We start from the raw sequence: 15,176 nt of genomic DNA on the forward strand, positions 1-15,176 counted from the left end.
AAATCATGTTTAGTTGATGTTAGAAGATATAACGAAGAAGCATTTTATATTCACGAGGAACCGCTTCAATATATGTAACAGTTAAATGTTGTTCCATCCGAGTATATGTTAACATAAATTAACTTTTGCAACGGTAGTTACTGGCGTTAACTGCGGAAGCGGGAAGAAAAAGAAAAAGAAAAAAAAAAAAAAAAACAAAAGAAAAAAAAAAGAACGCATCCACATTGAGCAAGTAGTTAATACAGGAATTCTCCAAGTTTATTAAACAAATTTTCAGTTTGTATACATAAAAATATGAGACAAATACAAGGTTTTAAAGAAAACAATTACATATAGTCAGGCAAATATGAGGCGTGCAACACTAGGAATAGATCACAATACATCACAATGTTTAAAGGAAACTATTTACAATGTATATATTGCTATTACAGTCAATTGTGTCACAAACACGTTCGCGTACTTGTCAAGTGCATAAGTAATACTCAATGCATTACATCAAAGTCACCGATAACAACTTCTGCATTTACCAGTCAGTAATAAACTGATGAAAACTACCTACGATTTGTAGCTCAATATCAATACCTCTTTCAGTTTACAGATGCAGAATATATTTAATTAACCTTTAGCCTGCTGGCGGCGAGTGATTCTGCCTTTGCGACCAGTGCAGACCATGATCAGCCTGCAACTGATCATGGTCTACACTGTTCGCTATTCAGTCAGTATATTTTCACGTAACACCCCTTCCAATAACAAATGGTATGGCCCAAATTGAATGATGGACCAGTCCATTTTAGAAATTTAGCAGGCTAAGGGTTAATTACTGTCAGTTATGAATATTAGATATCTTGACTCAGACTACATCTATATACTTAATTACAAAACAAGTTTTAATTCCTTAGTTTTTGTATCTTGACTCAGACTATGTCTATGTACTTAATTACAAAACAAGTTTTAATTCCTTAATTTTTGTATCTTGACTCAGACTACGTCTATGTACTTAATTACAAAACAAGTCTTGATTCCTTAATTTTGTTTTAAAATATCTTGACATTTCGTACATTATAAGAGATGTTTGGTGAACCAGTTAAACCCCTCCAGTGGTGTTTTTTCCACTGACCAGTCCAGTTCCCCATCAGTGTGTACTGATATTTTCTGAATATTGCGTCATTTGGTCGTTACGAAACCTCCGCGACATGTCATACTGTATAATAAGGTCATATGGAGCGAAAATGAAGAAATAAGAATTAGACAGTGCTACAGTGTGAAACATTGCTGAACAAATAATGTTTACATCTAAAAATCCTGTAATAACAGACTTAATTGTTTTGAGAACAGTACATTTCAGGAAAGTGTGAACGATTTGTTTTACAAACGTCCCTAGTGGTTGATGGGATCGGTCTACAGTACTCTTTAACGGACGAATTCAGAAAATAAAAACAATAACTCTGATTTATTGAACTCGGAGAATAATGTATATAAGTGTATGTTTGACGTGTTTATTGAATTAAGATTGACTGAAACAGTTTAAAGAATTTTACCAGATTTTTTTCACGATAATTTATTTTCAAGCATCTGGATACCGGGTGTTTCCTTCACATACAAAATTAATTATTTTTAGGGCCTAGTTTAGATATAATGTATTGTTAGTTTGTTCTGTTTATATATTGCGACTCCACCCGGTCCATAACACTTTTATATACTTATTTTAATTCGTTGATATTGTATAACAAATACAGTTGACTCTCCATAGCTCGGACTCGCTTATCTCACAATTCCGGCTATCTCGAAGACATTTTCAAGACCCATCCCGAAAAGGGATGCACAAAAAATCGTTCGCTATTCAGTCAGTATCTTTCTTGGTAAACATCCTTTAAACAGTTAATGATACTATCCAGATTCAAAGATGGACAATTTCATTATAGAAATTAAGCAGGATAGGGGTTACGAATTTGATAACAAACGGATTCCAAATACTTATTTTAAAGGGTAAGGAAAACCTGACAATAATTTAATTCTATATTCTTGCATAAAAAACTACTTTTTAACTGGATCCGCCCATGCATTAACGGGAGAAAAATCGTGTGCAAACAAGGCAATTCACGTGCTGTTAATACATGAATTTTATTTTTGAAATGCTTTACCAGGGAGGTATGTATGTATTTCTGCGCAAACTGATATTTGGCATCTGCATCTTGTTTCTTTCATAATAACATCATCTTGTAGCATTATAGATACAATGTAATCCATAGTATGTTTAGCTGTATCAGTTTCCAACCCCAAACGTACTGCCCCCATCAATGTACGCTCTAGCTTCTCTTAGAGTTTACTCCCTTTACAAAGCGTCTGTTCAGTTATTGTAAATAACTGTGAATAAATAAGTATCGCGTGTAACTTGTGCTGTTGCCCGTTTTTAGGTATTATATTAATGATTTTTGTTAGTATCAGTCGGTTTGTTTTTACCTGATTTTTCGCAGAATTCATATAATAAACCTCAAAAGCTAGTCACTAGCTTCGTACTCATCCGTACTCTGTGTTCGTACTCAAAATAATTCGAATGTAAAATTGTACGTTATTCTTAAAATTATGTTCCTGTTAATCAAATTTTTAAGTTATATGCAAAATTATGTTTAATGTAACGTTTGTAATAACTAAAAATAAAAATAAGATGCTCAAAAACGTTCAAATCACGCTTTTGGTAGTGTTGTTGTTATGTGTGCCCTGGTTATGGATATTTAAAACATGTTTACCGTTTCCAAGAACAACCGAATGGTAACTAAAAATGTACCGGAATCGTAAAGTCATCACATATGAAAACAACGCATTTAGTCGTCGTGTAATGTTTTTTATGCAAGAATAGCGACCATACATGTTTGTTTTGTGTATTAACGCCTGCAGAAGCCCTTGGGATATGTTTGTGACCTCGACCTTCGGTCTCGGTCACAAACAATCCCGCGGGCTTCTGCAGACGTTAATACACAAAAAAACGTGTATTATCCCTACATGAAAGCCATCTTCAAGCCTTTCGTATCGCTGAAAGAATTTTTAAAATCTGACCACTATTGAAAAAAAAATGGCAGTTTGAAATATAAAAAAATGGCTGATCATGGAGGGAGCCATTTTAGTGTGTTTATGACGTCATTTACACACTTCTGAATTCTTTTTTTGAGCAAATATTCATAAATAGATTAATTTTCATATGTTTCATGAGTGTAAGGTGTAAAACATGATAATTTCTTTCATTATAGCTGGAAAAAGAAGAGAAATTATTTTACAAAAATAAGTAAATACAGTTCAAATGTGAATCTAAAAATTTTTAAAATCCGCCATGGAAACAAAATGGCCGCCAATTTGACCAAATATTTGAATGCTCATATCGTTCTCATTTTTACTCCGATTTTGAAAATTCTTTCACTTTCTTAAATGATTTAAGAACTCTCAGCTGAGGAAATTAACATAATAACAACGTTGCCTCCCCCTTTAAAATGTCAGGACAAAAATGTGCAATGGAAGTGGGTTGAAATGCAGTCTAAAAGAGTTTTTCCATAGGGACAATAAATGATATATAATATCAAGTTTGTAATCGACTATTAAACAAGAACTTGACGGAAATCGTGAATGAAACATTAGTTAAACAATGCTTTTGGCTTACGTGCAAGTTATAGGATAATGATATGGGTTCAATGAAGAATAAAACATTTATTTTGATGTATTGAACAGTACTATGGACAAGAAATTATCGTTAAGGGGATTGCCTGAGTATATATTTGACGTCATAATCGGCATTTATTCAATTGTAATTGACTGAAATTCTATAGTCGAGGATTTGTTTAGAATTCTCTGCTGTTTGTAAACCATATTGACGGTAAGCTATTAACGAGTTCCAGTCCGACATCTTAGTAGCTAGTAGGCAGGAATTCAATATTTTTCTAGAATTGTTTGAGTGGAATGATAAAACAATACCTTGAATAAAGTGATTCAAACCACAAAGTTTTTATGGCTTTATAAATTGTTTTTTTCTTAATATGATCCATGGTGACAAGATAATATTTAGCATGGTCTCAATAAAATTGTCGACAGATATGACGTAGAAGGATTGTTTATTCAACAGTGTACGTTTTACGAAATGTTCATTGTGTGTAACGAAACTAGGGAATGTTTTTATCCAAAAATTAGTGCGCAGAGTTCTATCCGAAAACAAGCACACATAGATCATATGTTGTCTTCATATCACTGTCGCAAAAACATATGAACTATGAGAAATATTTTTCAGCATGTTATTTATACATGAAATATCTATTGTCAAAGCATTTCAAGGCTGTTTCTAAGCATTCCCTGTAAGAAAGATCGCCATAGTCTTGTCAGACAATTCCACGTAACATTGAATACATTTTCGGCGTTTATACAATAAATACAATACACTGTATTATACATTACAAAGTATCAGAATGAAGCACGACTATAAGAAGTAATTAGGGCAAATATTGAATGTCAAATAAAACCAAGAAGTCTCAAACATTGTGTTAACACTTTGATAATAAGCCCTAATTCTTTTTTACCACTTTCTTGTAACAAGTACTTAATTGCTATGTAATATGAATATTATATATGTTGTTCTGTTTCCCCAAGATTTGTATGTCATGAGAAAGAACAGCCTCAAACAAACAAAGCGAGTCTGCAAATATTTTACTTGGGTACATTCTATGCTTCATACGAACCCTTAAATATCTTACTACAAGTTCTTCAAAGACATCGATCTAGAAAAGATTAAATATAATCTTTGTTTGCTTATACAATAGATGTATAACGAAATGTTAACGTAAATGACCTAATTACAGTGAGTTCGCGGAAACAAATCTAGAACAAGTGTGAATGATTAAATGAGTCCATAAGTAGATGTATATCTCAATATGTCATAAAAAGATATATTTTATTCATGAGATGTCACTAAAGTGTTATATAATGGTGATTTCTTGGAATGACTACCCGCGGTAATGGTACATTAACTAAACACCAAACAATTTAGGTTACAGACCATACTATTTAGGTTACAGACCACACCATTTAGGTTTCAGACCACACCGATTAGGTTACAGACCACACCATTTAGGTAACAGACCACACCGATTAGGTTACAGACCACACCATTTAGGTTACATATCTACAAATACTAAAGTTCGGCATGTGTAGCGTACTTGTGAAGCCACTGTGTGTGTTTGACTGGTCAAAAATGTCTGTGTGGAAATTACTATTTGCTATTAAAACAAATAATGATAAGATATCAGAGAATTTATAAAACTTTCAGTTTTAATAACTTTTTGAAATTATGAATATTCAAAAATATTGCATGTTTTTGGATAATTCCTTAGATAAAACAGAGTAGACAGTGAATTCATTCAAGCACCAGCAAGTGGACGACACCAATAACCTCGATATCAAAGGTTTGATGAGTTTTGTGTAATTAAGTCTAGTCTGCGAACTGAAATGCATCGCAAAACTGTACTGAAATTAAGGATAGTCGCTATTACTAAAATATGAAGCTGTAAATAAAATATGTGAAATAAAAACCCTTTGAAAGCCTAGAACGCAAGGTTCCAAGTAACACGAAAGCAGACTCGGTTTACTGAATCTGTTCATATGAGGTGATGACATATGCAAAACCCCTAACGCCCCCTAGCAGTAAGGTCTTCAGTCACATTTAAGGACAATTTATGACGTGAATTCTTTTTAATGATTTATAATTCATCATTTTTCAGAAGTTTTGTAATTATTCTCCTTAAATATTAAAGTATTCAAAAGGTGGACTATTGCATTTGAATTCAATATAATTTCTTATTTTTGTTTGCGTTTGATAGATATTGATATACAGTCAAACCTATGTTATAAGACCACCTCTGAACAGAGACCACCTGGCTCTTAAGAACACATATCGAGGGGTAAGTGCCAGAACCTGCTATGTCCATTTTTTAAAATTTTACAGGAGAGCATTTTTTTGTTGCTTCTCTTTTATAATAAGGGTTTTTGAGATATAAAAACTATAGTATTATTTATGATAGTATTATTTAATACATGATATATGTATTTTGTACATGTCTTTAGTTAATTAGGTCAAATTCGAAAAAATTGTTTTGGCACAACTTAAAGTCCATTTTTTTGCAAAAATCTAAATAACCAAAATATTCCATTGAAAGATATCTGGTTTTGGCATGTATGATTCCATTATAACTTTCGAAACAGTACTGAGCCAGAACATGCTATAAACTGATAGCTGGAGAAGATGTTGCATATCACAGTTTTTGTAAGTGTCAAAAACATTCTATAAAGCAATAGAATCCTCTGGCATATGCAATGTTGACATAAATGTAAGTTTTGTTGGAAACAAAAATATTCTATAGAAATATAGATTATTATGGCAGGATGCATTCTTTGTCTTAGATTAAGACTTTTCAAGTCACAAATGGCCTATAGGTAAATGCCTCCATTTGGCTCTTCTTAGACTGTCTTTCATCAAGTAACAAGAATCATCTATAACAATTTAGTGAATTTCATAATACATTTTATGTAATATTATGCAATATAAGCACTTGAATAAAGCTTAATACACATATTTAGCATGTTTAGAATTTGTCTTAAATCACACACTGTCACATTGTCAGTCACATTTGAAATGTAGTAGTAAATCTGACACTTTTAGTTAGTTACTATCAGAATCGTTACTTGAATCTTCAAGGGCATCTGGCTCTGGCAAACAATCTCTGATACTGTTTTTTGCTGGTAAAGCCTTGTAATATTCATGGAATTCTTCAGGAATAGTACCACTCTTGCATAGCTGCAATAGATCCTTTTTCTTTGCGGCAGAAATGGGTATCTTTGAATGATACTTCATTGGTAGAGATACAACAGGATTTGCTTGTTGTCTTCTAGAGCCAAACATTTTCAATTTTTCAAATTCATCATCAAAATCGTATTTGAAAAAACAGACATCAGGCTCTTCCTTAGTATATCTAAGCCACTTCATTTTTGACCAGAGTACCTGGTTCCTGTTTCCGATTTTTTCTGTACCTTTGTACTGTTACTCTGAAATTGTTTAAAGTCTATGATATCAGTGTACTTTAGTGGCACAACCTTATAGGGCTTTTTTCTTCTAGCCATATGAATAACTGTGTCCCACTGTGACGGAACAAAAATCATGGTTTTCTTTTTAGCAAATTCGACAGCTGCGTGCATTGAATCCACCTCCATCTGTGTGTGGCCGCTTTCTAGAAATTTATGGTCTATTATTTTTATGTTTGGAATGGTATTCACCAAATGCAGTAAGCAACTTGCTATGATTTTATTTCTATTTTGTCCACCACAAGCATCCGAGTACAAAACTACATGGTCTGTTTCTGCTGGAAGTGATTGGAGATGTAGCTTAAGACAGGTAGCCACTTCTGATGCTCCCCTTTTTGCATCTACCTCAGACCAGACAAAGCATGTGCCTTGTTTGTCTCCATAACTGTAAAATGTTAGGTTATAACAGCAGAGTTTACGCATGTAGTACATTAGGCTAACCAATGAGCATGGAACATACAACACTGACTGGAGATCAAAACAAGCTACATGAATGTTACTTTGGGATTCACATTTCTGTTTATCTTTAGCTTTCTCTTCTCTAGATCGCTTTTTCCTTTGCTGATGTTTGTCGAAAACATTCTGTTGTTCATTTGTCATTTTACCTTCTCGCTGTGCTGTGTAATACTGAGTACATATGTTGCACTGGTCCTTCTTTGGTACATGAAAAGAAAGGTTGTAATTTGTATTAAAAACATTTCTGTATCTTTCCAATAAAACCGGCTTTGTTTTATTTTTCTTGCACTCCCCCAGATAGAGGTCATACATTCTTGGCAGTGTAAGATGTGGCCCAAGGAATTGTCTCTTTGTTTCCTTTCGAACATAATGAGCACCTATACGTGGGAAAGATTCAATATGCTTTTTCACTGCATCTATTCTGCTTGGGGAAAGTTTGTTATGAGGCTCGTGTTTTCCTCTTAAATCATTGCCTGTAAAATGTCCGTCCTTTTTGTTTTTCAACGCATGATCAATATATGCCTTACCGATTGACAACGTTTTCATAAAGAACGTCTTGCAGACAGAACACTTTTTACTTTCAATTTCAAAATAAAACTTTCTTGACACCTGCTTTCGTTTTTGATTTGGCTTTCCATCTTTGTCTAGATATGTTTTAGTGTCTGTCTCTTCTACCTGTTTACAAACATAATCTTTCTGTCTCTCATAACTTGACAATGACCAAAATAATTCAAAGAGCTGTTGCCTTTGTTCTGTTGTTATTTTTTTGTCACATTTCTGTAGGCACTTGCTACAGTCTACTGGCTCTACCGACCTAGCGGCCTTGGGCTTTCCATCTGCTGATGTATACTCTGCACCTGACAGCCGTAACTTTTTTCTAATATTTTTTTTCCATGTTTCTGGTGTTGCTTTTCTCTTTCTGGTATGGAACTTCTTCTCCGGCGTTATAAAAACTGCCTTTTTTCTTGGTGTAGGTCCTTTCGGTGGAGTTGTTTTATCATTGGTGGTGGGTGTATTCTTGTTCTGTTCCTGTTTGTCGGAATGTTCATCTGATAATGGAGAGGCAAAGTATATATCAGAGTCTTGAATTTCAAGGCATCCATCGTAGTGTTCCAAAATTCCCCGAATTGATGTATAAACCAATTTTACACAGTTTTTGTTATCTGGAATGGCAAGTGAATCATTTTTGGTTGGTTTAATTGTAATGACTGGATGTTCAACATTATTTGTGTAGATGATAACATTGCACTTTGAGTAATTTGCCAGTACTAATGGAAAGAGGTCTGCCACAGCACTTGTCCAATACCCATCAACTTTCAATTTTTCAATTTCTGACAAGTAATCAGCCACAAATGTTTCCTCATCATCTGGGTGATGACGGTTTAACATAAATGAAATGTATTCTTCTATATTCTGTTCAAGACACTTACACAGTTCCTGCCTTAAATGAGAGGCTTCTGTGCCAATTTGCTTCCCGCTAGCTTCAAAAAAGCAGTTACCATATGGTTTGATTTTGTCTCTTACAAGATTATTTGCTGACAGTAGTAAATCTACTTGTGCTGTCTGGCTTTCAATTAACTGTTTTTGCAGATTAGCGGTCTGGACCGACTGTTCTATTACCTGCTCTAGAACATCCATAGATATAGATGAATCATTTTCCTTATGCAATGATGGAGTGGTTTTCTTATCTTTGTTCTTCTTGATTTTTCTTGGTGACGATTTCTGCTTGTTGGTATTAGATTTCTTTTTTTGTAATTTTTTTATTGTTTCACCCCATTCTTTTTGTAAATATTTGTCCTGTTTATGTTTTTTAAGACCTTTTTTGCTCAGATTTTCCAGAAATTCACTGTCGGTTGAATTCACGTCTTCCTCTTTATCAGGGTTATAGGTATAATCTGTATCTGATTCATCAAAGCATGTTGTCCATGCACGCTTAGCAAGAACACTCAGAGGGATATCTTCATCACTGCTACTTAAATATCTCAATTTCTGTCTAGTTCTGCGCTTCCTAAGGCGTTGTTTCTTAGTTTTGCTTTTTGTGTTTTGTTGTTCAGGTATTGCATTGTCTTTACAATCACTTTCATGTGACAGATCACTTAGATGAAAATCTGATTCTTTTCTGTCATTTGCATCTGATTGATTATCTTTGTCTAAGGTAATTCTATACTCTCTGAACCAAGCTGTGTTTTCGTTTTTGCTAATTTGCTCAGTTTCTTTGTGTTCTTTTTCATTTTTTGTTGCATTCTCTGTAACAATGGTTTCATTCACATCATCATTTTGTGTTGCAGTCTTTTTAACACTGCTTTCATGCATAATTTCATGTTGTGTTGAACCCTGTTTATCACTGCTTTCACTCAGTTCTTCATTTTGTTCTGCACTCTGTTCAACACTGTTGTCATCAATTTTCTCGTTTTGTGTAGCTCTTGGTTTAACACTGCTTTCATTTGTTTTCTCATTTTGTGTTGCACTTGGTTTAACACTGCTTTCATGCATAATTCCATGTTGTGTTGCACCCTGTTTATCACTGCTTTCATTCGGTTCTTCATTTTGTGTTGCTCTCTGTTCAACACTGTTATCATGAATTATTTCATGTTGTGTTGCTCCCTGTTGATCACTGCTTTCATTCACTTCTCCATTTTGTGTTTCACTCTGTTCAACACTGCTAACATCAATTTTCTCACTTTGTGTTGCACACTGTTTTAACACAGCTTTCATCTTTTTTCTCACATTGTGTTGCACTCAGTTTAACGCTACTTTCGTCTGTTTTCTCGTTTTGCGGTCCACACGGTATAAGACTGCTTTCGCTCTGGTTTTCACTTTTTGTTGCACTCAGATCAACAGGTCTTATATTGTCCATTTCATCATTTTGCATTATATTTTGTGTGACACTTAATTCATCCACTTTGTCATTTTGTGTTGCACTCTGTCTGTTACTGCTTTTATCCTTTTTATCAATTTGTGTTTCACTGTGTTTATCACTTCTTTCTTCTGTTTCATCATTTTGTGTTTTACTCTGTTTAATACTGCTTTCGTTCTCTGTATCATATTGTGTTGCAATGCTTTCATCTCCATTTTTAGGTATTAGCTCACTATCAGATTGTGTCATTGTGGCCTCATCTGACCAATCACTCCATTCGTTTTCCACCTGAAAAAGGTTATAATTGTCTGTTTATTATCAGTTCTTAGTTATAATTAAACTTTAAATATCAATGTAGGTAAGCTTAAATCATATATTTTAACATGATTTATTTTACATATTGTGTATTTAGAATTAAATAAATATTGCTGAAAATTGATAACAATGAAAGTTCAATGGTCAAACTAAGACTCAAATAAATATCAAATTTACTTTTATAAACTTTTGTATGTTTAAGTAGTAATTTAAACCTTACCTTTAATAACTTCCACCTTTTTTTACTAAAACATTCAGACGGAAAGAATTCCTAGACCATAATGTTCAACATTCCAGTGCAAAATACAAAATCTGCCACACACTTTAAATTTAATAGCCTGTTATCAACACCTAATTATTGAAACAACAGTGGAAATTGACACCGCCTAAACAACCTATTATGGAATGTCTGCTTCTTGATACGCAAATGACATACGATCTTACTACCGGGGCATCAACCAGAATCTTCTATCTTGAAATAGCATAATATGGCTGTTGCACTATTGTATTTTATTAGTAAGATTTAGGTTCCATCTTTATATAGCCTGTACTGGCAAAGATGGGTTAATTTGTTACATGTAGTAAACTGCTCTACTAAAACGAGCTATCTTCACATATCATGTTTTGGAAATTTTTTTAACCTTCTATAAACTTAAAATGCAGCCTGCCAAGAGCAGCTATAAGTGTATAGAATGTTTTGGTCAATTTCAAATAAGCTAAACTTACATTGGTAACATGCTATGTAATGAAAGCTGTTTTTGGCATAACTCATTAATGGAGATCCTGACATGACTGGTTTGATCTTGATTGAATTAATTAAGAAATAATTAAGATATAATGACGCAGATTTGTGCAAAATGTGCGCCTTGAAAAGCTTTACCTGAAAATGCCAAAAAAAGTGAAAATCGTTAAATGTGGTACATAGCACCTTCTGGCACTTACCCCTCGATATTTTGTTTCCCAGTTTAACGTTTACAGTGTATTTTAACCTGTGAATAAAGATCACCTCCCAATAAAGACCACATTTTGGCTCTCCCAATGGTGGCCTTTATAGACAGGTTCCATAATCTTAACTAAGAGGTAATTTAAAAACAGAGTGAAGCTTCCTAATTCATTGATTTCAAATCTATCCTGGTTGGAAAAGGGAGGCAATTTTAAGTTTACAAACGTGCATTCTTAATACATTTCGGCTAAATTCAGATTTTTAAGTGTTAAGCTTTGACAATAAATTAAGTAGAATGTACTGTTTAATTAAATGTAATGAATGCATAGAAAAAAATCTTGTCTTTCTAATTGACAGATCTTCGTTTTAGAAATTGCCTTGCGTTAGATTTAAATCTCCTTTTAAGCTTGTAGACTGAGCGTGGATAACAGAATGACATTCCTCTGAATGGGCATTTACAGGCTATGAAAAACGCACTTCTTGCATTAATATCATATTCTATATTGTGTTTTTATTCCATTTCCTGTTTGTTCTCCCCCTGAGCAATCGAAACAGTATTTTCAGCTTTGATTTCAGAACTAAAAAAGAAATAGCCCATTAAAACATTAAATGTGCAATAAATATAGAATACTATATTCTACAAGTCTTCTTCCTAACTTTATTGACGGTTATAAAACGAAATTTAACCAGTGTCATGTTATGTACATATTTACGTCATAATTATGTTATATGGTGCCGAATCCATTTTAAAATGTCGAATCTAAAACGACGTATTTGACAGTCTGACGTTTTGGAAAATAATCGGTAAAACTATTTTCAAAGACTTATATAACCATAAGAATGTGGTAAAGTAATAATAACGACAATACGATTTTAAATTAATAATAATTATGTATGAAAAATGCGAAACAAATTTCTACTTTAATTGTTAGTAATTATATGATGTAACGTTATATGCGAAGCTAAAATATATATCTAGTAAAATCCCTTTGTGCCAAAGTGTATACCTAATGCATTTATGGAGTATTTCATGTATTGTTTCTGCCAAACTGAAAAGAAAGAAGTTTTTATTCTTTGATATGCTGCAACCAAAAGCATGCCTTATATTTGTATCTTCCATGTATAATTAAGTACTATATTTTGAAATAATCTCGTACAATATGAAACTATAATATAAATTCAATGTATTTTTTGTGAATGACTGATGTGTATCGCCAACTGTCTAGATAATATTATTTAGGTACGTTTAACTACTGTTTTCCCGTTTGCTTCAATAAACAAGAACAATGTGGGGTATATTTTGCTTAATGTAAGTGCTGTCGCCATAATAATAGCAAACACTATTTTTGTCTAAAACTGAAATCTAATTTAACCGCCTGAGATAACGCTTTCAAAATCATGTAACAACATTTCTCACTACACAAAGGTACCAAACCATTATATCGATAGGAAATGTATTTTAACCCTTTGCCTGCAGGCGGGAAGTGATTCTGCCTTTGCGACCTGTCTGTGCAGTCTAATCATGGTCTGCACTGTTCGCCATTCAGTCAGTATCTTTTCGGTAAGCACTCCTTTCAACAGTTAGTGGTACTGTCGAAATTGAAAGATGGACAAGTTCATTATAGAAATTCAGCAGGGTAAGGGTTGTCAGTGTAACCTGAAATCACTTAGCGAATCGGACCTAAAAGTTGCAGCAGTTAAAGTAAAATAATTTCGATTACAAACTTTCACCGTTTACCGGCCATATATAAAACGCATGTCTAAACAGAAGGATACACGAAAAAGAAGCAGACAAAGTTTCTTTACTATCATCTGTTCTGTGGTCAACAAGTCATTAAACTTAAAAAAATCTGGTTAACAAAAAAAAAAACCAAGAATTAATACTAGACTTCAGTATTAGCAATAAATCTTTTCCTTAAAAGTATCTAGACCCATATTTGAGCCATGCCATGGGAAAACCAACATAGTGGGTTTGCGACCAGCGTGGATCCAGACCAGCCTGCGCATTCGCGCAGTCTGGTCAGGATCCATGCTGTTCGCTATTAGTTTCTCTAATTCCATTAGGTTTGAAAGCGAACAGCATGGGTCCTGACCAGACTGCGCGGATGTGCAGGCTGGTCTGGATCCATGTTGGTCGCAAACCCACTATGTTGGTTTTCTCACGGCGCGGCTCATTTCATGTTTGAAAACATGCACAACTTACATATAGTTTACTATATATAGAAATTAACAAGTTTATGTGTATTAACAATGCTATGCAGTAGGTTAAAAACAGTACGCACTGTATACATGTATGGCTGAACAAAGTATAAATGTGTACTACCGACTGACAAAATAGAAGATTTTTAACAATCGACTGTGACTGCATGACATTTAATTTTGAAGGTAAATCTACATACTCACTTAATTTACATATATAGTTAAGTTTAATATATTTCATTAGGATTTTCTAAATTTAAAGTGAATATCTAATATAAAATGTTTTAGTGAGAGATAGCCATTGGATGTCTTTAAATGGTACGCGTTTTTATTAGATAATAATGCAAACATCATGGATGCTTGACTAGTCTTCAAAGGCATTTGATTTTCTGACAATTCATATTTTTATTCTATAGTACTATCAGTTTCAAATGTAATTACTCCTTGCCTTTTATAATGCAGAAAATAATGAAGGTTTTCATATTTAATACCTTTAAGGCAAAGCAGAAAGTCGTTCCTCTGAATTAACCAATCGGATTTGTACTGCCAATCTCTAATTGATTCCATTGCGCTATAAATTGGATTCCAATGCCGATTATAGCAGCATTGTACATTGGGAAACAGCCGCACACAGGATTGGATGCTTTGTTACTGTTCACATCTGCAGTATTACTTTCATCTTTTGGGTCAAATTTTGGAGACTTTATATCAGTTTTTAGGTGCTTGTTCACAGATATATTTAGACACGTACTGAAGAAATATTCAAATTGTTTTAAGAAATAACTTTATTTGAATTAAGTACGAAAATGAAGAGTTTTGCGGCGGTGCTATTATGTGCGGTACATACTGTGTTAATTACAGCCCACCCTGCCTTACCCGTGCAGGTAAGTTTTATTTGAAATAGCAAATAGTCTTGAAAATAATAATTTCTTTTTTTTCTCACCTTTATTAGTCTTTAAATTACAATTTGTTTCTTTTTCTATTCTATTCACTGCCTCTACATACATTGCATTTTATACCATTTTTATGTATATGCATATTTCTCAAACAAATATCGGCATTGATGTTAAAATGGGTTGGGCACCAAACATGTGTATCTCAAGGTCAGAAACAAGAAAAAAAAAACATTCACAGGGGATACATAAAACTAAAATGTATTCATAATATTATTGCAGATTCAGTGGGGTACTCTATAACATCAATATATGCTCGAAATTCATAAACAGTTATGGTAATTATTTATAAAGTACCTCTACAACTGCTTTGTTATATAATGCATACATTTGAATGAAGAAA

General features: G+C 33.4%; 1 protein-coding gene across 2 annotated transcripts in view; it reads left to right on the top strand.

Moving 5' to 3' along the window:
• The first annotated feature begins 14,471 nt into the window (after positions 1 to 14,471).
• LOC123542385 (corticotropin-releasing factor-binding protein-like) overlaps positions 14,472 to 15,176 on the top strand; it is a 58,190-nt gene continuing 57,485 nt past the window's right edge. For both annotated transcript variants that reach the window (XM_045328213.2, XM_045328214.2), the window contains exon 1: positions 14,472 to 14,764. In XM_045328213.2, the coding sequence (XP_045184148.1) occupies positions 14,687 to 14,764 (78 nt within the window). In that variant the 5' untranslated portion in view covers positions 14,472 to 14,686. The remainder of the gene's footprint in view (positions 14,765 to 15,176) is intronic.

This window comes from Mercenaria mercenaria, chromosome 19, assembly GCF_021730395.1.
Source record: "Mercenaria mercenaria strain notata chromosome 19, MADL_Memer_1, whole genome shotgun sequence".
Taxonomy (NCBI): Eukaryota; Metazoa; Mollusca; class Bivalvia; order Venerida; family Veneridae; genus Mercenaria; species Mercenaria mercenaria.